Source organism: Onychomys torridus, chromosome 6 (assembly GCF_903995425.1).
Source record: "Onychomys torridus chromosome 6, mOncTor1.1, whole genome shotgun sequence".
In the NCBI taxonomy this organism is placed as follows: domain Eukaryota; kingdom Metazoa; phylum Chordata; class Mammalia; order Rodentia; family Cricetidae; genus Onychomys; species Onychomys torridus.
In genome coordinates, this window is record NC_050448.1 from 77611405 (window position 1) to 77639152 (window position 27748).

Genomic DNA, 27748 nt, shown 5'->3' on the forward strand with positions numbered 1-27748 from the left:
TACACAGAGAAACCCTGTCTCGAAAAAACAAAAACAAAAATGTAATTTCAAGATTGTTTTGAGATTTGAAACAAAGTTTAATGTGTTTGTGTTGTGCCTGTGTGTATATGTGTTCTCTGTGTGTAGACTGGGTGCCCTAAGAGGCCAGAAGAGAACATTCAATCTCCTGGGGTTGAAATTCCAGAAGGTTGTGAGCTGTCATATGCAGGCCAGAAATCAAACCCAGGACCTTTGCAAGAGCAAGTGCTCTGAACCTCGGAGCCAGCTCCAGCCCCCAATTTTCTTTAAGCACTAAGGAGTGGGCTGCACCTGTCCTAAGTCACAGCATTAACTGAAAGTCGCCTTTCACCTTTAGAAATCAGTGTGTTTTGCTTTCTTCACAGTACACTATGTTAACACCTGATAACTACCTTAGAAATTTGTTTCTGAGATGGTGTTTCATGTACCTTGAGTTAACATAGTCTTAACTTGCTATGTAGCTAAGGATGGCCATGAACTTCTGATCCCGTCTCTACTTCCTGTGTGCAGGTGTACTCCATCATGCTTGGTTTGAAAAAGTGTTTTCTTGGATATTGTTTGTTAGAATTTCAGTAGGAGCTTTCTCTTCCTTGCTCACTATCTGCTACTGCCCAGGTCAGTCACAGTTAGCCATTCAAATAATGAGCCCACACAGATAGTAACAGTGTGTGGGGGTGATGTGTAAGTGTGTGGATGTGTGTGCTGAGGACTTGATGAATGTACCAGGGCATTCACCAACACAGAAATCTCTTCTGGTGTTAGGGAACCTGTTTTCAGAGCCCAGGAGACTGTGATGTAAGTGGGATTAAAAAAAAAAAAATAGATACAGGTCACATCATCTGAGAAAGCCACACTTGATGAGAAGGCATGTTGTATGGTGGGTGTTGAATTTGATTTCCGGCCACTACAGCTACCTTCTCTAAAATCCCAAGATGAAGACTGGAGGCTTCCCCTGTTTGTCACTGTCATTGCCTAAAGCTATAAATAGGTCTGAAGCTCATCTCTCCTTTTAGCAGAGAAGGGTCAGGTTACAGGGGGCAAAACAAAATAATAAAATGAGTGTCCCAGTATTTCAAAGTGCCAGTCAGTCACCCCAACGGTCCCTCTCACCTTCCTCTGCTGTGTTCTCCTACAGTCAAGGATCCCAGCCACAATGCCTCTGTTCAAACTCACAGGTAGGTGTGCAGAAAGTGTTTGGAGAACGCAGGGATTTATTTTCCACATGCAACTGTTCCTTGAAGCCGTGTCGGCTGCGGTAACTCTTTGTTTAGGTCCATGATAACTGCAGATGTGCACGGCAGAGGGAGGTAAAGCATCTTCAAGTTGGCCTTCTTTCTGGTTGTAGGAAGAGGGTTATTTTCTCCAACTATGTCTTTGAATCCCTTAGAAAGCTGAGCTGTCTATTTGACTACTCTGAGCGAAAGCTAGGGTTTTACAGACCAGAGAAGGGCTGTTTGTCTACAGTGTACGGAAGATCATGAGCAGGAACTTTAACCCAGAATGTTCCAGTGCCTAACAGGCCACACTTGCACTCAGAGGATTTAAAAAAAAAAAAAAAATCAATTGTACGTATGTTTCACTATAAAAAGCCAGGCATGTGAAATAAAAAGAATAATTACACTAAAAGTTAAAGTAATAAACCCCCAGAGAAATTAGAAAGCAGTAGCTTTAAAGGTCATATTGTCTTGCCAGTGGTTCAAGGACCCACTCAACATTTTGGAATTCAGCTTCTGCATCTGTGTCCAATGTAAAAGTAAAGATGCTTTTAAGAACACAGTTGTCTTTGCGTTGCCCCTGTGATTATATAGCCTTTGGGCAGCAGTATACTTTAGCTTACTGTTATAATGTGACATTACGTATTGATTCCAAACACTTCCTAAAACCATTTGAAATAGCTGTATGATATTCCAGTTTTCTTAATTTTTTTTTACCATATTTTATATGCATAAATGTCCCCTTGACCTTGTGCATCTAAAACTTTCTCTGTATTTCCATGGAACTGGGTCTCAGAAACGGTGGTTCAGTGGGTGCTGCCAGCTGGCTTACTAAATAAGCTGGTTTTGTGTACCTGTTCCAGCACTGTTGGAGAGTACCAGGCCGTCCTCATCAGGTTCCTCTGTTTTGTGTTCTTTTCCATTTCCACCCTACAAAAAATACCTTTAGGGGAATGTGGCTCAGTAGTGGAGTGTGAGCTTGACATTTGCATGTGCAAGGCCCCAGGTTCAACTCCCAGCACCGCAGCCCCCCGCCCCCACAAAGAAGCACTTTTTAAAAGAGTAATATGTGCTTAAATACACGTTAGTAGGAAGGGGATGAACGTATGTACCGATCTCATTTTTCCCTGTGATGTCCTTGGGCAGCACAGGGTGAGCCCGGAAGATGGGCGGGAACAGCGCTTTGCCCCACTCTTTCCGTGGAGCCATTGTGCCGTTTCCCAAAGCCCGAGTTCACGACCACGAGGGCTCAGAGTGGTTCACATGTTCTCTCTTGTTGTCTGTCTTCACACAGGTCAAGGAGAACGTGAGTATCTTGGACTGTTTTTCCTGCCACTTGCAAGTATCTGTAAAAGAAATGACAGTGTTTCTTAATTCACAAAGGTGCTTATTTCTCAGCAGTGTTTACAGATGGAACCGGCAAAAGCCAGTAGCAATGAATAACAACCACAGCCAGCAAATAGCCTTCATGGGTTCCCTAGGTTTCCAAAACACAAACACCAAATCTAAAACACCCACTATCCTTTCTCCCACTAAAGGAAACATGAGCCTGACATGATGCCGAACACCTGTAATCTCAACCCTAGGGAGGCTGAGGCAGGAGAATGGAGAGTTCAAGGCCAGCCTGGCCTACACAGGGAGACCCTGTTTTAAAATACAAAAAGCACACATTCAGATAAAGGCTACCTCCCAAGTCGCTTGTTTGCTACTGCGAAATAAAACATACAGATGAGTCAGCAGAAGTCTGCTAAACCTTGCCTTATATGATCCTCAACTCCAGTGGGGGCGGGGGGGGGGGGGGGGGGAGAGGAAAGGTTGTGAATTTTTTTGGCCAGAGAAAACATGATTTTAGATAAACTAGCTTTAGTTGTGTGTGCCACCCTCTCTCAGAGTCTACTGTTCTTTTGCTGACTGATGCAGTTCTGCCTCCAAGTTCCTGTAAGATGAGATGTGGGAGGCCTGCAAGCTGGCCTTCCCCACACACGGATAACTGCTGGAAAATAAACCTGGGTTTCTGGGTCGGCCGCTCGGGTGTGGAGACAAGCATGGAGACCTTTTGCTCGGGAAGCTGTGTACTTCCTGATTAGTAATCCCAAATGTTAGGGAGAGCATCTGCAGAGTTAAATCCGTCATGCATGACCTCCAGAGCAGCGTTCTGGGGCTGACTTCTTACTAACGTTCCCCTTTTATGATGATGAACCTGAGGCTCCTAGTGACTGTGGCTTGCCCCAGGCTACCCAGATGTCATGGACACTCTTTCTCACCTTGATCCGGTGCCCTGGTTTGTTCTTTCTCCTATTTGTCCTGATGAAGATGTCCTGCCCCCCGACACCACCCTCAGATGTCCCATGATCTCCCACAACATGCTCAGAAGGAGTCAGCAGTTATCTAAACAAGCCTGAGGAGATAGATCATTTCTCCTTCCTGATTTGGGTTGTCTTCACATTTTATCTACTTACTTTTAAAGTACTAGTTCCATTTTTACTTCCCACAGCCACCATGCCCTGAGGTAGTTGGAATGGCAAAGCTCCTGAATTAGAGATCAAATTTCAGCTGTGCTAGCATGGAGTCAAAACAGCTGTTTAATTCTGTGGAACCAAATATCAACCGTATCATTTTGGTCATCATGTAAGCTACTTAAGATTATAACGTTTACTTTCAACTGTTGTAGTGGTTTAGAGAGATACACCCTTAGTAAAAGATTATGTGTGTGTGTTATGTATATTATGCATATATATATGTATGTATATATATATATATATATATATATGTATGTATATGAGACACATGGAAACGAACAGTCCCAGATAACAAAGGCTGCTCTAGAAGATTTCGTTTCTGTCCTTCCTGAGGTCTTCAGAAGCACTGCCACAGACCCAGCACGACAAGCCACGGCATTGTCCCCTCCTTATCATCATCATAACTGACTGGCCTGTTTCCATTTGCCCTTCAGGAAGCATGAAGTGTCTTCTAACTTCTGCCTGCCACTCAGCTCTGAGGTGCCAGTGATGTGATGGGAGGAAGGATGCTATTTCTAGGGATCAGCTGGTGGCGGGCTGGGGGCATGCTCAGCCATCACTTCTATCTACTCAGTGTTCCATTTGTTGTATTATGGACCGATGTGCTTGCCAAAGAACCACTAATAACATCCAAGCATGCTTCTCGGTTTCAGGAGGTGTTTGTGCTTAACAGGGCAAACAGATGCTCGAGGTTCAGGCGACGTAGTCTCTGCCCTGTTAACTCCACCATCGCCAGCCGGGATTTGAAGCTAGCTTACCTGGCAGCATTGGTGAAGTTAGGAGTCACTTGCTAGCATTGCTAATGCATGCTTCATCCCTTACCGTCATAACGTCATATCATCCTTAATGGCCCAAAGCTAAAGCAACTGTCTGCTTGCCCAATGCTGCCAAATTACCTCATCCGGTTTAATCTGATGCTTTGTTTTTCTGGAAGGGTTTCCACGCACATTATCTCACTCATTATGTCACAACAGGCTTGCAAGTGAGGTTAGGTAGGCATTAGTGCCCCCACTTAACACACAAGGGAACTGAAACAGAGGAGGGTGAAGGAGTTGATAAGCGCAGGGCAGAAGCTCGCCACTTATTAGATCATGAAATCAGGCAGGAAATAATCACCATTTGGAGGCCTGCAGAGACGCTGGCCACAGAGGGTGGTTCTCTGTGTGGTGTGCTCTGCCGTTTCTCTGGCAAGTTTCTGTATCAGTGTTGCTCCAGCGGCTAGCTGTTTGCTGTCCTCATTCCTCATTGGCTCTCTTCTGGAAGCACCAAGAGGCTGGTAGAAGTGTTGCAAGTGTGGGGTGTGAGGTGGCTAATAAGGTGTGAGCTGAGCATGTGGAGAAGACAGGGGAACCCAACAAAAACCAGACACGCGTTGACCGTCAATACCTCATATGATGAAACCGGGTCTCACGTCCTGGAGGTTTGGGGATTATCCGTTGCCAGGCTAGTAGAGGTTATCCTTGTTTCTTCTTTTTAAGGATGGGAAAACTTGGACTGGATCCAGTCCCTGGAACCCACCCACATGGCACCCAAGGTGCTCTCTCTCTCTCTCTCTCTCTCTCTCTCTCTCTCTCTCTCTCTCTCACACACACACACACACACACACACACACACACACACACACACGGGATGGAGGAGAGAATAGAATGAGAAAACTTAGGGGCAACAGTGGGTTGGTTTTCTAAGTCACTCGTTGTCAAAGGTCATGCCCACAAGGAATGGACCCCCACCACATGGTCCTACGTTCTGGAAGCTTCCTTTCACCACATAACACCGAATCACAGTTGTTAGGTTTTTAAAAATGGAGGTTGTTATGTGAGAGAAACTTTCCTTAGAAGGGGCTCTCGGGGCCACATTCATTTCCTGTATCTGATTTCTCAGTGATAAGCTCCAGGGATCAGCCGTCCCTCTATTGTGTCTTTTAAACCACCAGGAAGACCCAGATAACCCAGTGGAAAGGACTCTGTTGTGGATGACTATGATATCAAACTTGGCTCTGCCAGGAACAAGTAATCTAACTTTAAGAGTTTGTCCTGTAAGAGTCTAGCTGCATCTTTAGTGCCCTCCAGGAGTGTGCTTCATACACAGAACTCCACCAATGTGAGAGCAGACCTGAGCTCTGGGTGAAGGTTAGCTAAGCCACGGAGCCAACACAAATTATCCCAACCCTTGCGCCTGATACCCAGAGACTCCTGGATGGCTTTTGGACGAGAATGTCAACTAATATGTGAAAAACTTCTTCTAGAAATCGATGATGCAATGCGTAGCTTTGCCGAAAAAGTGTTTGCCTCTGAAGTCAAAGATGAGGGAGGTCGGCATGAGATCTCCCCCTTCGATGTGGATGAGATCTGCCCAATCTCCCTTCATGAGATGCAAGCACACATATTCCACATGGAGAGTCTGTCCACGTCCATGGATGGCAGGAGGTAAGTGGTCAAGGCGAATGTGCAGCTCCTTGGGAGAAAAGGCAGGTCCTGGTGAAGGTCTGTCTGCAGGTCACATGGAAAGGAAGGACTCTGCCAGGCTTCCGGTACTTCCTCCTTTCACTGCCTCTGACCAAAGATGGAAAAAGAAGAGAGCAGTGGGGCCCCTAACCTCATCTACATCTCCTCGAGCTAAATAAAGCCTTTCTGTCTGCCCCAGGGGGACAGAGCCTCCAAAGTGGGCTGACAGCTGCAGCAAACACTGTCAACATAGACACAGCCTGCGGGCAAACTGCAACTCCAATGCCTTCATCTTCACACAAGCCCCTAGTCGACAGCAGTATTCTCCGTTGTGAATCCCTCTCCGGCCAGTCTGAGGGTACCTTGGCCTTGAAGGGACACTTCCTCCCTGCCCATAGTACACCTGTTATCCATGCTCCCCTTCCTCCAGGAGTTATCAGAGATCTTTCATGAAAAGAATTAATTATTCCCCTTTATTTCTAGAACTCCCTAGAGCTTGTTACCACACAGTCTGCAAACCTTTCAGGCCTCCCTGATCCTGCCAGCCTCAGCCTGCTGTCTTTCTCTGGGCTTGTGTCTCTTCAAAGTAGAAACTCAAAAACAACAACAACAAAAATGTCCATATAAGAAAACAGTATCAACCAGGCATGGTGATGCACGCCTTTAATCCTAGCACTAGGGAGGCAGACGCAGGCAGATCTCTGAGTTTAAGGTCAGCCTGGTCTATAGAGGGAGTTCCAGGACAGCCAGGGTTACACTAAGAAACCCTGTCTCAAGCGCTCCACTCCCCACCCACACACACACCCTCAAAATGAAGAAAAAGAAAAGAAAAAAAGAAAGAAAACAATATTAATAAAGTTTCTAATACTGTGCAAGCCATTCTATATACATTAAATCTCACAGAAATCCAATAAGGTAGCTAGCTGTGTGACAAAATACCCAAGACAGATGAACTTAAGGGGAAAAGGCTTATTTGGGTCTGAGTTTCAGAGTTTTCAGTCTGTGATCAGTGGACCCTGTTGCTTTGGCCTGTGATGAGGGGGACATTGTGGAAGGGAATTCATGATAGAACAAAGCTGATGTGTTGCTTTATGGTAGGAGAAGGGAGGAGAGAGACTTGGGGTCTCATGTCCCCCTCAAGAGCATGCACCTGCTGGCTGCTCTCACTCCTTTCCACCAGACCACTTCAAAGCAGTGTGTCTCCACCCTAGTAGTGCCACAGACTGGTGAGCAAGCTGCCAGCACATGTGGGAGGGATTTCAGGTGGAGCCATACCAGAATTATACTAAGCCGTGGTTCTAAGCTGTGGCTCTAATCTATGGTTCTAAGCTATGACTCTAAGCTGTGGTTCTAAACTGTGGCACTAAGCTGTGGTTCTAAGCTGTGGTACTAAGCTGTGGCTCTGTACTACTGGGGGAATGGAAGCTCAGAATTTAAGGAACATGAATAAAATGACACAGGACACAGCTGCCATTACCTGTGTTCACTGTAATAGCTGGATTGCCTATTCTATTCCTGCTAGGCCGTTGGGAAAGAAGGGTGTCATGGTGAAGGTCTTCTAGTATATTCCCTCAGGTATCCTGCTCTAAAAGAAGCTGTCATATTTGTTCAGTACTTTCTTCTCCCATTATGGTGATACCTTGTTTCTGACACCCAATTCATATTTTAGTTCTTACTTTTTTTTGCCTCAAAATAAACTGGCATGGTGAAAACCCATCTATTACAATGACACTTCTGAGGGAGAGCAAACGAATGCCTTTTGTTTGTTAATTTCAAGGAAAAGGCGCTTCCAAGGACGGAAGACTGTTAATTTGTCCATTCCACAAAGTGAAACATCTTCTACCAAACTGTCCCACATCGAAGAATTTATTTCTTCATCCCCGACCTACGAGAGTGTGCCTGACTTCCAGAGGGTGCAGATCACTGGTGACTACGCCTCTGGGGTGAGTGTGCTTGCCACGCCCGACACTTGTAGCTCCGTGCCACCCTCCTTCCTGTGCAGGCAGAGGGAGCCTACCTCCTTTGCCATGCTTCATCCCCATGGCAGAACCAATGCTGAACGTCATGCTTCTGTGCTGCTCACTCATCCCACACAGCACTGTGGGTGGCCCAGGCCACAGGGGACAGACTGGGCAAAAGGACCAAAGAGAGCAGTGACAAACAGCAGTTTGTTCTTGTGGACAGCATCATAAAGAAGAACAGAGGCAAGGGGATGAGGGGGCATTGCAAGATAGCTGAGAAGGCGAAGGTGCTTGATACCAAGGCTGAAACCCAGAGTTCAGTCCCCAGGCCCCATATGGTGGAAAGAGAGAACCAGCCCCTGTAATTGTCTCTGACTTCCACGAGCACCATGGCACATGCACAAAACAAACAAACAAAGGGAAATCTAACGGGCGGGCGGGGTGCTGGAGAAATGGCTTGCAATGGGGAGCACTTGTTGCTGCGGCAGAGGACCTAAGTTCACTTCCCAGCACCCACGTGGCGGCTCATACTGTCTGGAGCTCCAGTTCCAGGGGATCTGACACCTTCTTTTGACCTCTGTGCACACAACTGTGGTGCACACACATGTATGCACGCAAAACATTCACACATAATAAACATTTTAAAAAGGAAAATTCCAATGAGACCGTTGTCTTTAGGCCAGATAAAGTCTCTGGGTTCATTACAGTTGCTTACACCGCAGATGTTGCTCGGAATGGATTCCAGTATGTCACGGAGAGACTGAACTCATGTTACTAACAATTTGTCCTGCTTGTCAATTAATAAATCTCTGCCACGCAGACTTGCAGTATCAGCATCATATTGGTGAAACTGCTATCGAGCCCTCAGTCTGCTCCAAATATAGAATCAATACTGAGCCCCTTTCTCATGTAACGGACCTGGGCAGGGCAAGGCCTAAGACACTCCCAAGGCTCAGGGCGCTGAGATGCAAGTCATTCTTATTTATTTTCTTCAGTATGGTAACCAGGGTGCTGGGCGAACGGCAGGGCAGGGGCACACATTAAAGAATGGATGTGAGGGGCTGGGGATTTAGCTCAGTGGTAGAGCACTTGCCTAGCAAGCACAAGGCCCTGGGTTCGATCCTTAGCTCAAAAAAAAAAAAAAAAAAGAACTGATGGGAAATGTTTAATGAAATGGTACATACGTGAGAAGCACAGACTTCATGGGCTTCAAAGGGCTTAAAAATCAGGAGCAAAGGTAGACATGAGAACAGAAACAGAAAGGGAGATGATTTACAGAAGTCAGGGAAGTGACCCACATCGGAAACATGGGTCCAGGGTCTGGTTGCTTCACTTTGCAGCTGAATACGGCTAAGCTGCTGAGCACTGTTCCACAGGGCTGTGCTCTGTAGCTAACAGGGGCATCCTTGAAATATAAACAGAGATGGAGAGGGTTGTCTCAGGGCTAAAGTCCAGGGCCTTTAGAACCTGATGAACAATTGACTCAATTTAATTGGCCCTTATTGAGGCCAATTGCTAAGGCCTTGAATGCTAAAATGCTAAGGGCTGGGGACACGGTGGGGTGGGGGTGGGGTGGGGGTGGGGTGGGTGAGTGGGGAGGGTGGTGGTGGGAGTGGGTGGTGGTGGTGGTGGTGCATGAGCTTCTTGGCCTGTGAGGAGCTGATCGGCCACTGGTCTACCAGGGCTCCACATGGCAGCAGAATCAGTGTCATTGGAAGCTGACCCCGAGATTTAGCACCTACCCCAGGCTCTTTGGGCTAAAGCTAGCGTCTATCTTTCAAAGCAGACTAACAGGACGTAAGCTGTCTGGCTGTGACTTCTGCCATCCTGCTGATTGCCAGGGTTCGTTTGCCAATCTGGCTGGCTGGCTGGCTGGGGTCTCCTTCCTTACCAGCTCCATATGTGTGCGTCATTCCCTAAGTTACACACTCAGTGTAAGAGGATCTGCCACAGAGGAGCATCCCTCTACAGACAAGGGTGTACAGCAGCTGCACTCCCCCACAGGATTCCAAATGAGCTCTCAAACAGACGGACTGCTCAGGATCTGCCATCTGTATCTCCAGCCTTTGGGATCAGGCTTGTGATGTGTTTCAGAGACAAAGTCTTTGGGGTCTGATAATACAGGAGGTGAGGCAGGGAATCCCCAGCTGCTCAAACCAAGTTTTATTCTAGAAGCTCTCTCTCTTTTTAGACAGAGATAAATTTCTCTAAGGCTATCTAAAAGAAGCTTGGTATGGGAACACATGCCTGTAATTCTAGGACTCGGAAAGATGAGACAGGAATTTGAGGCCATCCTGGGCTACATAGTGAGTTAAAGGCCAGCCAGGGCTACAAAGTGAGACAGTCTCAAAACACTTTTTTTTTTTTTTTTTAAGATAGGCATGTTGGCCAGCAGTGGTGGCTCACATCTTTAACCCCAGCATGCAGAAGGCAGAGACAGGAGGATTTTTCTGAGTTCAGGCCAGCCTGGTCCACAGAGTGATTTCCAGGACAGGCTCCAAAGCTACAGAGAAACCCTCTCTTGAACACCTCCCCCACAAAAAAAGATAGGCATGTTGTCTCAGACCTATACCCACAGCACTTGGGTGGTAGAGGTAGGGGGATAAGGAATTTGGGGCTATCCTTGGCTACATAGTAAGTTGGAGGCCTGCCTGGCTACATGAGACCTTGTCTCTAAGGCAAGAAGATAAAAAGTTGGGAAGTCAAGCCTTAGCTATAAAGTGAGTCCCTGACTTGACTCAACAACTGCTGACCCCTTGTCAATGTATTTTGACAGTCCTAGATACTGGACTCCATTTACATTTTATTTTATTGTTTTGTTTTGTTTTGAGACAAGACCTTGACGTATAGTGCTGGCTGTCTTGGCATGTCTGTGCAGATCAGGCTGGCCTTGAAATTACAGTGCTCCTCCAGCCCCAGCCTCCTAAGTGCTGGGACTAGAGACTTGTGCCATCACACCCAATTTCAGAGGTTTGCACTTTCAATGTGCAAATGTCATGTGAAGGGAAGAATGCATATACAGTGTTAGAATGGGTTCTTCTTAAAAAACAAAATCACAGGGCTTTGGGGCAGGCTCAGTAAGACCACTTAAAGCGAAAGAGGAAGGAACTGAGCTCAAATACCCAGCACCCTTATAAAAGCTGGACATGGCCACACTTGCCTGTAACCCCAATGCTGGGGGTAGCAGAGACAGGAGGGTCTCTGGGTCCCACTGGCTGCCAGACTAGCTCCAGGTTCAGTGAAAGAACCTCTCTCCAGGGATAAGGCAGAGAGTGATGGATACCCTGTGTCCTCCTTGGACACATATACCTGTATGTAACATATGTACCTATTACCCCCCAACACACTATCAATTGTGAAATCTTGACATTTTCAGAAGAGATGCAAATAGAAATCATTATGTTAAGTGCAATAAACCAGACTCATAAAGACAAATATACCATATTTTCTTACAGAAATGCAGAACCTAGATTTAAAATTGTGTGTGACAAAACCAGAAATTGGGAAAGGGACCATGAAATGGGGGAAGAGATCTTAAGAGAAGTGGAGAGGAGAGGACATGCAATAGGAAAGCAGAGGGGGACTAACTGGGTGGGAAAGGGGCACAGCTGTGGGAAGAGGGGGCATGGGAGAGGGCAACAGGCAAAGGAAACGGATAATAAAATATATTGACACATATGAAGACGCCATGATGAAACCCACTACTTCATGGGATAAGCTAAAAATCAAAAACAAAAACAGTGATAAAAAAGTTCTTTTAATCACATTTTTTTTATTTAGATAATCACCGTTATGTAGCAAAAACCAAAATAGAGATTTGGCCTTGGATTTTGAGTCTTAGAACCAAAAACCTCAGAAACAAATGCAAAATTCATAGGAAAGATTCCTATCGCCGGTAAGGTATGGTAGAGTACTAAAAGAGATAGAAAAACTCCAGGAGTCGGTCCTGGAGAGAGTCCCAGGGTCCTGGTCCAGAAGGAAGCAGCCAGGTAGTCAGGAGAGCTCAGCAGGGCTATAGCACACATGACAGAGCTCAGCCTGACCACTTCCCAGGCTCTCACATGCTCCCCTCTGACACTTTCTTGCTAGGTAACAGTTGAGGACTTTGAGGTGGTCTGTAAAGGTCTCTATCGAGCGTTGTGTATACGGGAGAAATACATGCAGAAGTCATTCCAGAGGTTCCCCAAGACGCCCTCCAAGTACCTGAGGAACATCGACGGCGAAGCCTTGGTAGCAAACCAGAGCTTCTATCCAGGTGACCTATTTGCTCATGAATGTGAGGAATACAGCTTTCGGCTTCCCTGCTCAATACGAATTTTAACCTAGGTTCTTGGATTATCAGTGACCCAGCCTTAAAGGTATCATAGTTGCCATTGGCCCCGACCTGTGGCCCATATGTCAATCACTGATTCTGTCCCTACAAGGTCTCAATCTGTTCTTTTTTTAGTGGCTTCAAATGCCAGCTTAGGCCAGTGTGTTTCGGTGGTTCAGTCGTTGTGAAAGTGTCCTAATTCTTTGGCTATGATTCGGTCTCACCATCTTTTGCTTCGCCCTCATTTCTATGTTGGTTATTAAAACACAGATCCAAGCATGTTATTTTCCTGATAAAAACCTTCCGCTGCTCTCCATCTCCTACAGAGCCAGTCCGTATCACCTGCCTCCATCCAAAGGGCATGGCAGCCATTCAGGTTCCTACTTGCTCACTTTACCTGTTTCTACATTGATGATCTCTGCTCCATCCTTGTTAGTCTTTATTATGGATGGGAGTGATCTGTAGCTGAGGATATCCTTGACTCTTAGTGTCCTGTCTTACTCTCTCAAGTTCAGGCACTACAGGCATCTCAACCTCAGCTTTAGTTGGAAGCCTTCCAAGACCGCTGTGTAGCTAAATCAGCACGTCTAGAGTCAGCCTAAGCTTTCAGGGTGCAGCCCATATTCCATCATTTCTTACCTGCCTCTGGCCTCTATATAAAGGGAATCTACAGGGCTGGGGAAATGGTTTGGTGGGTACAGGGGACCTTCTGCTGAGCCTAACGACCTGAGTTTGATCCCCAGACCCACAAGGTGGGAAGAGAAAACTGACTCTCACAAGATGTCCTCACATGTGCTATGGCACACACACACACACACACACACACACACACACACACACACACACATATGAATAGATGTAAAAATAAATAAATTAAATGTAAAAAATAATCTAATGTCCTGACTTTCCTCAGCAGGTCTGTTTCATATAATTACAAAATTTAATAATCAGATTCCAACAATTTTAAGTATTTCTGTTGTATAATTGTATCACAATTAGTTTAGTCAATTCCTATTTTTAGGCATTTAGATTTATAACTTTTTTTTTTTTTGGCTTTGGGCTCATGTAGCCCAGACTGGCCTCAAACTTGTTAATATAGCCAAGATGACCTTAAATTCCTGATCATTTTGCCTTCACCTCCCAAATGCCAGGGTTAGAAAGTGTAATGCCACCAGGTGGTGGTGGCGTACGCCTTTAGTCCCAGCACTCGGGAGGCAGAGCCAGGTGGATCTCTGTGAGTTTGAGGCCAGCCTGGTCTACAGAGAGAGAACCAGGACAGGTACCAAAACTACACAGAGAAACCCTGTCTTGAAAAACCAAAACAAACAAACAAATAAACAACACAAAATAGACCGTCTTGCCAGGGATGGATACATACCTGAAATCTCAGCATTTAGAAGGCTGAAGCAAAGGAAGGCTTGAGGGCAGCCCGAGCAGCAGAGCAAGACCCTGGCACAAAACAAAACAGTTAAGACTCATAAAGGACCTTGTTTTTTTTTTTTTGTTTTTTTTTTTTTTAAAAGTAAATCCTATTTTAAACCTGACTTTATCAGTACTTTATAAGCCAATAAGCTGCTCTAAGCAGAAAGCCTGTGCTGACCAAAAAATATCCATCACCAGTTATGATGACACCCACCTGGAGTTCCAGCACTTGAAGGTAGAAGTGAGAAATCAGGAGTATCCTTAGCTACAGAACGAGTTAGAGACCAGTGTGGGCTGTGAGACTCAGTCTCATAAATCTGACCCCACTCCATCTCCAAAGCTAACTATCTAAATAAACACACACATGAGTAAGTAGAAATAAGAAGTGGCTGCACACACCTGTAATCCCAGCACTGAGGAGGCAGAGGCAGGTGGATCTCTGTGAGTTCTAGGCCAGCCTCGTCTACATTGCAAGTGCCAGGCCAGCCAAGATAATATAATGAGACCTTGTCTCAAAAATAAATTTTAAAAATGTATTTGTAAGTAGTATATTAATTACATTACATAAGTACTACTTCTAAATAACTTGAAACCCATTCTTACTCTAGGTAAAATATTAACAGTTATTTATACTACCCACTTAGTCACTTTTGAAAAAAATCAGTGTGTAAATAAGCTTCATTTAAGAACAAGTCAGGCTAGGCTCCGTGGCACACATCTTTAGTCCTAGCACTCAGGAGGCAGAGGCAAGAGGATCGTTGTGAGTTTGAGGCCAGCCTGATCTACAGAGTGAGATCCAGGACAGCCAGGGCTATATAGTGAGACCCTGTCTTTAAAAAAAAAAGACAAGTTAATAAAGCTGTATAATTATAACTGATGAATCTGAGATGGCAAACTAATGAGATATCACAATATTTCTTATTTGGGTTGTGTTTCCATGGTCCTTTGTCCTACATGCTGATATATTACTCTGTGTTTTATTGAAAAAGTCTTTACCCCTCCTCCGAAGAAGGGAGAAGACCCCTTCCGCACAGATGACCTTCCTGCAAACCTGGGCTACCACCTCAAGATGAAGGGTGGTGTGATTTACATCTACCCTGATGAAGCAGCAGCCAGCAGAGATGAGCCTAAGCCCTACCCTTACCCAAATCTGGATGACTTCCTGGATGACATGAATTTTTTGCTTGCTCTAATTGCACAAGGGCCTGTGTAAGTGTTCACTGAGATCTGAACATCAGCAACCAGTGTTATTGATGATTGTAAGAATGCCATCACATGCTCACTATGTTCAAATACTACATTAAAATCCTTTATTCCTTGTGATGGCCTTATGCAACACATCTGTCTATTTTCTTTCTTTCTTCCTTCCTTTCTTTCTTTCTTTCTATCTATCTATCTATTATCTATCTATCTATCTATCTATCTATCATCTATCTATCCATTATCTGTTTATTTATTTGAAGTGTCTCAAACAGCCCGGGCTAACATTAAACTTGCTATGTAGTCCTGGCTGACCTTGAACTTCTATCCCTCTGCCTTTACCTCCTAAGTGCTGGTACAGGCTTGCACCATCATACTCAATTTATGCAGTGCTGTGGATGGAACACAAGATTTCTTACATGCTAGGCAGGCACTCTATCAATTGAGCTATAGCCCTACTCTGATATACTCTCTTTTTCTTTTAGATTTATTTCATTACTTAATAATATTAATTTGTTTATTAATTAATATTGTTTTGAGGCAGGGTTTCTCTGTGTAGCCCTGGCTGTCCTGGAACTCACTCTGTAGACCAGGCTGGCCTCGAACTCATAGAGATCCGCCTGGCTCTGCCTCCCGAGTGCTGGGACTAAAGGCGTGCGCCACCACCACCCGGCTTATTTTTTTAATTACATGTATATGCAAGTGTCTGTGTGGGGGTATGTGCATGTGAGTGCAGCCCCCATGGTGGCCAGAGGCATCAGATCCCCTGTCCTGGTAGTAACAGTAGAGTCGTGAGATGCCAGAGTTGGGTTCTAGGAACCAAACTCAGGTCTTCTTAACCACTGAGGCATGTCCCCACCCCCACCATACCCTGAGATACTTTAATTACAGTTTAACAAGCTGAAGCATCTGAGAGTTGAGGACTTGAGTAACCAACTCTGTCACACAGTGCTGAAGCAGGATGGTGCCCAGGTCTACTGGCTCCACAGTCAGGGACCTAGCCTTTGACCTAGATGGTCCCCTTAGATTTTTAAACACTTTCCCAGGTCTCCCTCAGTATTATGTCCAGTTTTGCTGAAAAGCTGGGTACTTTAAGCTGGACTAATTGTGGAGGAATAAACAGTATTTCTTCCCACAACTGTTTCCTCCTGGAAGCTTTGAAACTGTTATTTTCCTTATCTGTCTGGAAAGATTTAAGAATACTGTGCATTTATTTTTCACAGCAAGACTTATGCTCACCGGCGTCTGAAGTTCCTCTCCTCCAAGTTCCAGGTCCATCAGATGCTGAACGAGATGGACGAGCTGAAGGAGCTGAAGAACAACCCCCATCGGGACTTCTACAACTGCAGGAAGGTGAGTGCGCCCAGAGCAGAGCTCCTCAGGGAACCGCGACTTCTGATTTCTTCAGGGCAAGAAGCTGTTCGCTGATGAACGCGCGGCTTGTGCATTTTGCAAGGACTGTAGTGAAGGCAGGTAGATCACATCCAGGAGATTTAAAGTGCCATCCTGTTGTTTGCTCAAAAGGAAAAGAAAATGTCACTTGACAGGGGAAAATTATAATTAAGAAGAAGCAGCTCAGTGGCAGAGCAATTGCCCAATCTGAGGTGTGCAAGGTCCTGGGTTTGGGGCCAGTGCTGCAAAAATAAATCATAACTGTTGTCAACAAGAATAAAAAACAAGGGTTGGGGATTTAGCTCAGTGGTAGAGCGCTCGCCTAGCAAGTGCAAGGCCCTGGGTTCAATCCTCATCTCAAAAAAAAAAAAAAAAAGAATAAAAAACAAAAAACAAGCCGGGCGGCAGTGGCGCACTTTAGTCCCAGTACTCGGGAGGCAGAGCCAAGCGGATCTCTGTGAGTTGGAGGCCAGCCAGGACAGGCACCAAAACTATACAGAAAAACCCTGTCTTAAAAAACCAAAATAAGAATAAAACCCAAAGCTTTCAAGAGTTACTTCAAGCTTGGGAAAGCATCCTTCTCACTGTCTTCTGCTACCTGACTATCGAACTTGGGGTGAAGAATTAAATAGCATTTGAGTTCCAGTGTTTTGATTTGTAAAGCTGAGGAATAGGTTTGCTCAACAGAATGCCAGAACATATATGCTCTGATCTTGCAAATGATTTCAAGGAAGTAGAAGTGGAAATATCTAAGCCATGTTTCAGGCTCAAGTCTTGCTTAGCTACCGTCAAATTTTGAGCAAATACTTAGTCTATCAAAAATAAGTTTATTAATAGATTTTTATTTTATTTTTTAAAAAATTCTTCCTTTAAATTTCTTAACTTTATTTAAAGTTGTATGTGAGTGTGTACTTAGGCAAGGGAGAGGGGAGAGATATATACACTGAGGGCAGGTACTCTCAGGGTCTACAGTATGGGATCCCCTGGAAATGGAGTTACAGGCAGCTGTGCACTACAATATGCAGGGAACTGAACTCAGGTCCTCTGCAAGAGGAATAAGCGCTCTCAACTGCTGAGCTATCTCTCCAGCCTTACCTATTGATTTTTGAGACGTGGTCACGTGCAGCCCTGGTTGGCCTGGAACTCGTTATATATACCAGGCTGCCTTCCAGCTCACAGTGATCCTCCTGCCTCTGCCTCCTGAATGCTGGGATTACAGCAAACTGGGCGTGATAAACTAAGTGTGGTGGTCCATCTTTAATCCCAGTACTGGGGAGGCAATGGCAGTGGATCTCTGTGAGTTCAAGGCCAGTCTGATTTACAGTAAAAGTCTGTCTCTAAATAAATACATAAAAATAAATAAATAATGACATGGACTACAGACCTGAAATTCCAGCCCTAGGGAGGTAAAAGCAGGAGTTTGTAATCATCTTCAACTACATATTAAGTCAGGGCCAGCCTGGGCTACATGAGATTGCCTGAAACAGACAGATAATATTATATTTATAAATTATGTTTTTACCTCATCATCATTATCCCAAGACAGTTTTCAGGAGTCAGCTCTCTGCGGACATCAGGGTTGGTGTCAAATGCTTTTACCTGCTGAGTCATCTTCCTGCTCTAACTTTGTTTTGTTTTGAAGCCAGGTCTCATGTAGCTCAGTTTGGCTCAAACTTGATGTATAGTTGAAGATGACTCCTGATCCTCCTGCCTCCTCCTCCCCAGGATTATAGGCATGTGCCAGTGTAGCCAACAAGCCTCATAATTTCAATCTTAATTTCTTTGGGTGCAAAAGCTATGATAGTTACATTGCTTCTCATTGTATTTATGAAGTAGAGACTGAGCTACAAGAATTATGTTTCAGCCGAGGGGGCAGTGCTGCATGCATTTAGTCCCAGCACTTGGGAGGCAGAGCCAGGCGGATCTCTGTGAGTTTGAGGCCAGCCTGGTCTACAGAGGGAGATCCAGGACGGGCTCCAAAACTACATGGAGAAACCCTGTGTCGAAAAACAAAACAAAACAAAAAATAAAAGAAAAGCAAAAAGAATTTTGTTTCAAATGTAGGAAGCACATTGGGTGTGCTGATGTTCGGGAGGAGCAAACATCATCCCTGCACCCAGCTAAACCACTCACACTCTTGCACAGATGCAGAGAGGACACAAACAGGTCTTGACTCCTGGGCCACGTCCATCAGCCATCAGTTCACATCACTATCTGTTCCTTCTCTTTCCTCAGGGGGATCTTCAGGCACTGTGGCCACTAACGGTGGTATAAAGCTATATCTATATCTATATGTATAACTATACACATATATATGTGTATATATATGTATTAGTATATGTAGTGGTATAAAATCTATATATTGCTGGTTTTTCTTTCTCTGAATGTGTACATAGGTGGATACTCACATCCATGCAGCTGCCTGCATGAACCAGAAGCATCTGCTGCGCTTTATTAAGAAGTCTTACCAGACTGATGCTGACAGAGTGGTCCACAGCACTAAAGAAAAGGATCTGACCCTAAAGGAACTTTTTGCTCAATTAAATATGCATCCATATGACCTGACTGTTGACTCCCTGGACGTTCATGCTGTAGGTTGGGAAGATGCTAGCTTTACTTGCTCTAATGACAAGAACCCCAAATGTCCCCATCCATCCCTCCTTTAGCATAGCCCTCTTAACTGCCTTGGCTACTGGGATGAGTGAAGGCACCCCTGATGAGTTTCGAGGTTTACCCACTGTCACTCACCGAACAGAGCCCCTCCTCTTCCCCTGAGATCAGCCCCTGCTCCACCTTGTCATTCCCAGGACTCTGTCCAGGAAGCTCTGGTAATCAGGCCCTTGTTTCCTGATTCAGGGGCGCCAGACATTCCAGCGTTTTGATAAATTCAATGACAAATACAACCCCGTGGGCGCGAGCGAGCTTCGAGACCTCTACCTAAAGACAGACAATTACATTAACGGGGAGTATTTTGCCACTATCATCAAGGTGAGTGAAAAATACTTAGCATGGCTCATGAATAGGGGAGAAGGGAAGGCAGGAAAGAAGGAAGAGGCAGAAAGGGAGGGAGGGAGAGAGAGAGGAAGTATCTCTGGGAAAATGCCTCTGTTTCTAGGGGAGAGAAGTTAAAGTGTGATTTAGGGGGTAAGAACCTGGCCTTTGCGGTTTTGGCAGAGCTAGGAGCATCCCTTGTGATGCTGTGTTTTAAGAAGCAAGGGTAGCATGTGCGGCCAGGGTTTGTGTCCTGGGGGTGGGGGTATACACAGCTGTACTTGTCTTGCAGGCCCCATGGCTACCTCATCATCCTTAGCCTGACCCTTCCCCGGTCTCTGTCACCTCTTCTGAGTCTTTGTCCTCACTAGAGTCTCCTCTGCTCCCTTCCGTCTTTGATACTTCTTGTCTCACCCACCTTCACATTTCCACAGCTCTTTTGAGGATACATTTCCTCTCCCTACATCCCACTGGTCTAGACCTCTGGGAGGACTTGTGGGAATTCCAGGCCTCAGATCCTTCCCTTGGCTTTACAGGAGGTGGGTGCAGACCTGGTGGAGGCCAAGTACCAGCATGCCGAGCCCCGCTTGTCCATCTATGGTCGCAGTCCTGATGAGTGGAGCAAACTCTCCTCTTGGTTTGTCTGCAACCGCATCTATTGCCCCAACATGACATGGATGATCCAAGTCCCCAGGATCTAGTATGTATTTGCCCCTGCCCATGGTGGGGGCGGGCTCTCAAGCCTGTTCTCCTCTGAACCGGAACCAGAAAGCTATAGATCATTTAAATAAATATCAGCTTTCCTGAAGGGGCTATACTGGGAACTAGCTCCCAAATCTCTCTCTCTCCTCTCTCCCCTCTCCCCCGACCATAGCTCTTGGTTATGTAGCCCAGGCTGACCTCAAACTTGAAATCCTCCTGCCTCTGCCATGTAAGTGCAGGAATTATAGGTATGCACCACCAAACCCAATTTAGTTTGATTTTCAAATTAAAAGTAAAGATCTAGTATGTATTTCCACCAGGGGCAAATACTTAGTTCTTACTCTAAGGAAGAACTAAACTAGAATAAAAACCATGTACATAACATCAGTCTTGTCTGTTAGAATAAGAACCATGTACATCACACATTGGTCTTCTCTGAGTCCTTCTGTTCATTCTTTGTCACGTTCGCCTGTACTGGCATATAACTTTATTTTAATTTTTGATACAGAATCTCCCTATATATCCTGGTTGGCCTAGAACTTGCTATGTAGACCAGGCTGGCTTCCAACTTGTATCTACTGCCTCTGCCTCCTTTGTGCTGGGAGGAAAGGCCTATACCACAATACCTGGCCTTTTAAGTTTTCAGACAGGGCCTCACTATATAGCCCAGGCTAGACTTGAACTCATAATCCACCTGTTTCTGTCTCCTGAATGCTGGGATTACAGAATTGTGCCACCATGTCAGAATCCAATTATAGGTGTCTGGTATCCGAAACTTTACCACTACTGGCTGATTCACCCACAAGAGCCTAAGTTCTTTGTCATCAGTATTTGTCAGTAGGGCTGCTGAGGAAGTGTACTCCCTCCCATGGTATGTACAGTCACTCCCTGCCTGCAGGGGTGGCTTCTCTCCTGTGTGCAGTATCATTGATCTTTTATCTAACTTACATGCTTACATGGTCTCTGGCAAGCTGCTTATGTGCCCTATGGCAATGCAAGGTTTCGTTCTTTGGGACTGGAGAGATGGCTCAGCTGGCAAAGTGTTTGCCCCACAGCCCTGAAGCTCGGATCATGAGTTCCGATATCTCAAAATACCTCAAATGGGACCTAATGTATTGAGCTATTATGAGGATTAATGTAGCTAATATTTTGGGCTATTTAGAAAAGTTTCTAGGAGGTGGTGGCACAAGCCTTTAATCACAGCAGAGGCAGAAATCTCTGAGTTCGAGGCCAGCCTGGTCTACAGAGTGAGTTCCAAGATGGCCAGGGCTACACAGAGAATCCCCATCTTAAAAAACAAACAAACAAACAAACAAAAAACAAGAAAAAAAAGTTCCTGGCAAATATAAAGTGGTATAATTTATTGTTACCACAGATGAAGTGTGTGTGTGTGTGTGAGAGAGAGAGACAGAGACAGAGACAGAGACAGAGAGAGAGAGACAGAAAAAGAGAGAGAGAGAGAGAGAGAGAGAGAGAGAGAGAGAGAGAGAGAGACTCTCCCAGAATTATCAAATTCCAGGCATGAGACACCCTTTTTGTCTGGTTTGTGGGGTTCAGGGGATTGAACCCAAGGCTTGGTGCACATTAGGCAAGCACTCTATCAACTGGGCCACATCCCCATGCCCGGAGAGGAACTCTTGATAGCAGCTTCCTGTTTACTGTCTTGTGACCACACATAGATTTGATGGATAAGCTCCCTATGGCACAATTACCATATTCCTCATAGCTGGACTCAGTTGTAAAGGTTGAGTTTTCTTGCCACAGGGAGTTTGTAGAAGAGCTAGGGTACATGGTCCAATGCCCAGCCCAACCCAAACTCCTCTTCATGTGTACGCAAGGAGAATATCTGGGCATGGGTGCAGGATGAACACACTAGGTCCTTTTCTGACACATGACATCTCTGGCTCCCACACAGTGGGTCCTACTACACTTCCTCTCCTCCTAAAGTTCCCTTCCCTCTTGCCTTTAGCGATGTGTTCCGATCCAAGAATTTCCTGCCACACTTTGGAAAGATGCTGGAGAATATTTTCCTTCCCGTGTTTGAGGCCACCGTCAACCCCCAAGCTCATCCAGTCCTCAGTGTCTTTCTCAAGCATGTAAGTATGACCCTTTGGGCTCCTCTGCTCCTTCTCATGGGCCAGCTGTCCTTGCTGGCCACCACTGTCTCTCTGATCTTTATACTGACCTCCCCTTCGGGCCATGGCATGGCTCCCTCTTCTGACAGATCACTGGCTTTGACAGTGTGGATGATGAATCCAAACATAGTGGTCACATGTTTTCCTCCAAGAGTCCCAAGCCTGAGGAGTGGACGATGGAAAACAACCCGTCTTATACTTACTATGCATATTACATGTATGCAAACATCACAGTGCTCAACAGTCTGAGGAAGTAAGTACAGGAGAGACCGGGCTGGAGGACTGTCTTTTGATACATCTGCCTGTGAGTGTATGAATCAGTGTGTGTGTTGGCGCCAGAGAGCAACCGGGGAAGCCAGAGGACAACTTTGGGTGTTGGTTCCCTCTCTCCAAGTTACTGAGGCAGGGCCTCTCTTGTCCCTGGCAGGTCTTGTCTCAGCTTTCCTCCTCACCTCAGGAGTCCTGGGATCTCAGATGCACATCACTGCCTCTTGCTTTTTTTTTTTTTTAATTTAATTCCTTTTAAAGATTTAATTATTTTTATTTTATGTGTATGAGTGTTTTGCCTGCATGTATGTCTATGGACCAGGTGTGTGCTGGTATCCAGGGAGGCAAGCTCTGAAACCAAAGATGTCCCTGCATGGGGTACTCCAGTACTCCATTCTCCATTGCCTCAGTTCCCAACATATCCTCTGCTGCCTCATTTTCTTTAAAAAAAAAAAAAAAAAAAAGCAGGTCTGGAGAGATGGCTCAGAGGTTAAGAGCACCCCAACTGCTCTTCCAGAGGTCCTGAGTTCAATTCCCAGCAACCACATGGTGGCTCACAACCATCTGTAATGAGATCTGGCGCCCTCTTCTGTATACATAATAAAAAAAAAATTAAAAAAAAATTTAAAAAAAAAAAAGCTTGTATTTAGTAAGAATTACAATGAGGTTTGCCGTGATGTTTTGCTGGATCTGTCTGGTGGCAGTTCCCTTCCGAAGTATTAACTCTGCCAATGGATGCTCTTGTAAATCTCTCTACCCAGAACCTGGGTTCCCACAGCACTTTCTTTTTCACAGGGAACGAGGCATGAATACGTTTCTGTTCCGCCCTCACTGTGGGGAGGCAGGAGCTCTCACCCACCTCATGACAGCCTTTATGATAGCAGACAATATTTCTCACGGCCTGAATTTAAAGAAGGTGAGTTCGATGCTTTTTTAATTTAATTTAATTTTGAGACAGGGTGTCATGTAGCCCAGGCTGGACTTGAATTTGCTATGTAGCTAAAGATGATTTTGACTTCTGACTGCTGGGATTTGGGATTACAGGTCAGTGCCAGCATATCTGGCTTAGAGTCTTTTCTTTTTTTGAGACAGGGTTTCTCTGTGTAACAGTCCTGGCTATACTGGAATTCACTCTGTACACAGGCTGGCCTCGAACTCACAGAGACCGGCCTACCTCTGGGATTAAAGGCGTGCGACACCATGCCTGGCCAGAGTATTTTCTTAATAGTAATAACAATTCAATTCCATATTAGAGCCTGTATCAGATAAATCATTAGGGTCCATTTCCAGTCTGAGCTGTACTTTAAGCCCATCAGGGAATCAAGGGTAAGGAGGAAGCATTCCACCCATCTTCTCTAGCTACCAGCTGGCATCTAATAGCCTGAATGCTCTGCACTTCCTCCTTAGGGTTGAAAAGCCCAAGGTATCAGGAGAGAGGAGGGGTGGGCAGACTCAGGCCCCAGGAGGAGGGGGAACTTGGGTTGGGACTGTGCTAGACTACTGGGAACGACCCGGAACTCCTTGGAGAACCCGCGACACACAGGGAGCAGGACAGTTTCATGACCAGGGACTATGGGAACCGCTGCTTCCCAGCAGCCACTGCTGCTCTTTCTCTGGGTTCTTACCCAGCTTTGCAAGGCTGGAACATGAACAATGTCGACTTTGCTACTCTGAGTCTTCAGCACCCTTACTATGAAACGAGGCTATTGAGCACCAAACATTTTGGGGGTTCCTTAGGGAGCTCATTCTATGAGGGTTGCAAAGGGTTTTTCTCAAGGTTACCTTGCTAGTTGCCCTTGGAGATGAATGAACACACACCTCCTGACTTCCATCTTAGAACTCTGACAGGTAAAGTCAGAGCATTTGGCTTCCCTGTAGCTCCTTCTTGCCAGGTTTCTTGTGGTAGCTTGCGTTAAAATGTCTCTTGTGATAGTCATAACTTTCATGTAACAACAAAAAAAAAAAAAAAAAAAAAAAAAGCTGGTTTCGGAGAGACTTTCTTGAGCTATAATTGCCCAGATCATACCATCTAACTTTGATAACTTAATACTCTGGTTAAAAGAACTGACTTTGCCCAGTGCTTCTGAAAGCAATACCAGAACATTTAATTTTAAGTACTTACATTGAAAAACTACAATCAGCCTGGTTAAGAGCAGTGGCTGCTTTTCCAGAGGACCTGGGTTCAATTCCCGGCACCCACATGGCAGCTCACAACTGTCTGTAACTCCAGTTCCAGGGAATTGGCACCCTCATACAGCTATACATGCAGGCAAAACACCAATGCACATTTACAAAAAGAAGAAGAGGAGGAGGAGGAGGAGAAAAGAAAGAAAGAAAAGAAAGATTATAATCACTTTCTAGGAGATTTAAGATAGCTTTGTTGAAAGCTAAAGCCTAAGGTTGCCCATGGGATTTTTAAGGTTTCTAGTGTCTGTTCCCTTTCACTGTCCTCATTGTTACTTTTACTTTCTTTTCAGAGTCCTGTGTTACAGTACTTGTTTTTCTTAGCCCAGATTCCCATCGCCATGTCACCATTAAGTAACAACAGCCTGTTTCTCGAATACGCAAAAAATCCTTTCTTGGATTTCCTCCAGAAAGGCCTGATGATCTCACTGTCAACCGATGACCCCATGCAGTTCCATTTCACCAAGGTACACATGGGAGCCTGTGCCACACGAGTGTGCCTGCTGAGCTGGGAGCCTGTGCAACATGAGTGTGCCTGCTGAGCTGGGAGCCTGTGCCACAAGTGTGCCTGCTGAGCTGGGAGCCTGTGCAACACAGGTGTGCCTGCTGAGCTATCACTCCCACCCGGAAACCGAGAGTCAGACCGAGGCACTTCTTTACTCTCTTTATGTAGGATGTGCACTGCTGCTTTACTAATGCACCCCCTCTCCTTACCTACACTGATAACTACAGGAGCCCCTGATGGAAGAATATGCCATTGCTGCCCAAGTCTTCAAGCTGAGCACCTGCGACATGTGTGAAGTGGCGAGGAACAGTGTTCTGCAGTGTGGGATTTCTCACGAGGTAGACTTGAGTTCTAGACTCTGGCCTTGTCTCTCAGGAATAATATACATTTGATTTCTCGGGAACCATGCACACAGAGGCACTCAATGAACAGGCCGCTGTTTTTCCTTTGGTTTATGAGTGACATGAGGATTACAGTGGGGGTGGTGGTGGTGCAATCACTGTCTAGCTCGGTGTGAAAAGAGACATTGAACATTCTCCTCCTATTGTCTTATAGGAAAAAGCAAAGTTTCTGGGCAACAATTACCTCGAGGAAGGCCCTGTTGGAAATGATATCCGGAGGACAAATGTTGCTCAGATTCGCATGGCCTATCGTTATGAAACTTGGTGTTATGAACTCAATTTAATTGCTGAGGGTCTTAAACCAACAGAATAAATAAAGTAAATAAACTGAATAACACTGTGAGTGGGATTTTCATTGAGAGTTTGAATCCTATAGTACTAATTAAAATAAGCCAAGCACCGTACTGAGCGCTTCACTGATATTTCATCTACTCAGTTCCTTTCCCACCTTTGTACAGTAGATATCATTTCTGTTTTGGTGATAATGAGCAAATGTAAGTTAGCTAGGTAATGTCCTCAAGATAGTCTTCGTGAGGGGCAGCGGTGGGGACATAAATCTGTGTGAGTCCAGAGCCTGCACGACTTTCAGGCAGGACAGTTATCAGAGGTAGCCAAGGACACAAGCCAGTGACTCAATGCTGAGAGAAGAGAAGGTTATTTGCCAAGAACCTGATTTTATGCTGGCTTCCTAATCACCAAAGTAATACAAATCACTAAATATTTTAGCTTCGGTAAGGCACCTGGCCCCATTTTAAAGTTCTTTGACAAAGCTTATGTCAATAGGGGAGTTCTTAGGCAAAGTCAGACCAGTTATGTGAAAGTTGAGAAAATTGGCACTTGTGAATAGTACTGAGGGAAGATTTAGCAGGGGATGCTTGCTGAAGCAGGAGACCTATGGGATTTGTTAGAAATATGCCCGCTAGGTACAGTGGTGCATGCCTTCAGTCCCAACACTCTGGAGGCAGAGGCAGGCACATCTCTATGAGTTCAAACAAGCCTGGTTTACATGGTGAATTTCAGGACAGCCAAAGCTACAAAGGCTCTTGTCTACAGAGAGAGAGAGAGAGACAGACACAAAGATGTAGTTGGAGTTTTTCTGTCTGGCCCAGTCAGGACAAATCTCTCTTACCCACCAGTCCCACAGTCGCTCAGACCCAACCAAGAAAGCATATAAAAACTTATATTGCTTACAAACTGTGTGGCCGTGGCAGGCTGTTTGTTATCTACCTTTTCTATCTTAAATTAACCCATTTCTGTTAGTCTATATTGCTCTGTATAAATAAAGTTCTGATTGGCCAGTGGCCAGGCAGGAAGTATAGACGGGACAAGAGAGAAGAGAATTCTGGGAAGTAGAAGGCTGGGGAGACACTGCCAGCCGCCGCCATGAAAAGCAACATGTAAAAACACTGGTAAGCCACAAGCCATGTGGCAAAGTATAGACTAACAGAAATGGGTTAATTTAAGATAGAAAAGGTAGATAACAAACAGCCTGCCACGGCCACACAGTTTGTAAGCAATATAAGTTTTTGTATGCTTTCTGGGTTGGGTCTGAGCGACTGTGGGACTGGCGGGTAAGAGATTTGTCCTGACTGGGCCAGGCAGGAAAACTCTAGCTACACAAAGACACAGAGAGGATAGAGATGACAGGTACTTCAGGTCAGGAGATGCTCTGGTCACCTAGATTACATTTGTTCACACACACTGTGTTGCCATCTAGTGGTTCAGTTAATATTTCACTCAGGTAATTTTAAAAAGTGGTTATAGATCAAATGTAAACTATCAGATACCACCTTAGATACCAAAAGCAAAAAGATGATTTTCCTTACTCCTGGTCACCTTGTTCACCCTTGAGGCTATAAGAGGTGTGAAAAAGGGAACTCCTCAAGACATCTCAGAACGTAATGAGAGCAAATTCTTGCATGTTTTCACTTTTTTCCCAGGCAGCCGTGAGCTTAGGTGTGTCCCTCAGGACATGTCTGTACCAGCTGTGGTGTAAGACTCCTCTTCCTGATTTCCGAAGTTAAAAATTCTGTTTGAGGAGTATTTATTTGCCAAGACCTTATTTTATGCTGGCTTCCTAA

General features: G+C 45.3%; 1 protein-coding gene across 2 annotated transcripts; it reads left to right on the forward strand.

The window, feature by feature from the left end:
* Nucleotides 1–1027: 1027 nt before the first annotated feature.
* Ampd1 (adenosine monophosphate deaminase 1) lies at nucleotides 1028–26002 on the forward strand. Of its 2 annotated transcripts, XM_036190929.1 has the most exons (16): nucleotides 1094–1193; nucleotides 2527–2538; nucleotides 5997–6177; nucleotides 7973–8138; nucleotides 12246–12411; nucleotides 14880–15099; nucleotides 16314–16443; nucleotides 18879–19073; nucleotides 19339–19470; nucleotides 20010–20173; nucleotides 22145–22271; nucleotides 22400–22563; nucleotides 23373–23493; nucleotides 25055–25228; nucleotides 25494–25604; nucleotides 25822–26002. In XM_036190929.1, the coding sequence occupies exons 1-16, from the start codon at nucleotides 1172–1174 to the stop codon at nucleotides 25978–25980; spliced, it is 2244 nt and encodes a 747-aa protein (XP_036046822.1). In that variant the 5' UTR covers nucleotides 1094–1171; the 3' UTR covers nucleotides 25981–26002. The 2 variants fall into 2 exon arrangements, with proteins under 2 accessions (XP_036046823.1, XP_036046822.1); XM_036190930.1 differs by lacking the exon at nucleotides 2527–2538 and having other exon boundaries at nucleotides 1028–1193; nucleotides 25822–25990.
* The last annotated feature ends 1746 nt before the right edge of the window (nucleotides 26003–27748 follow it).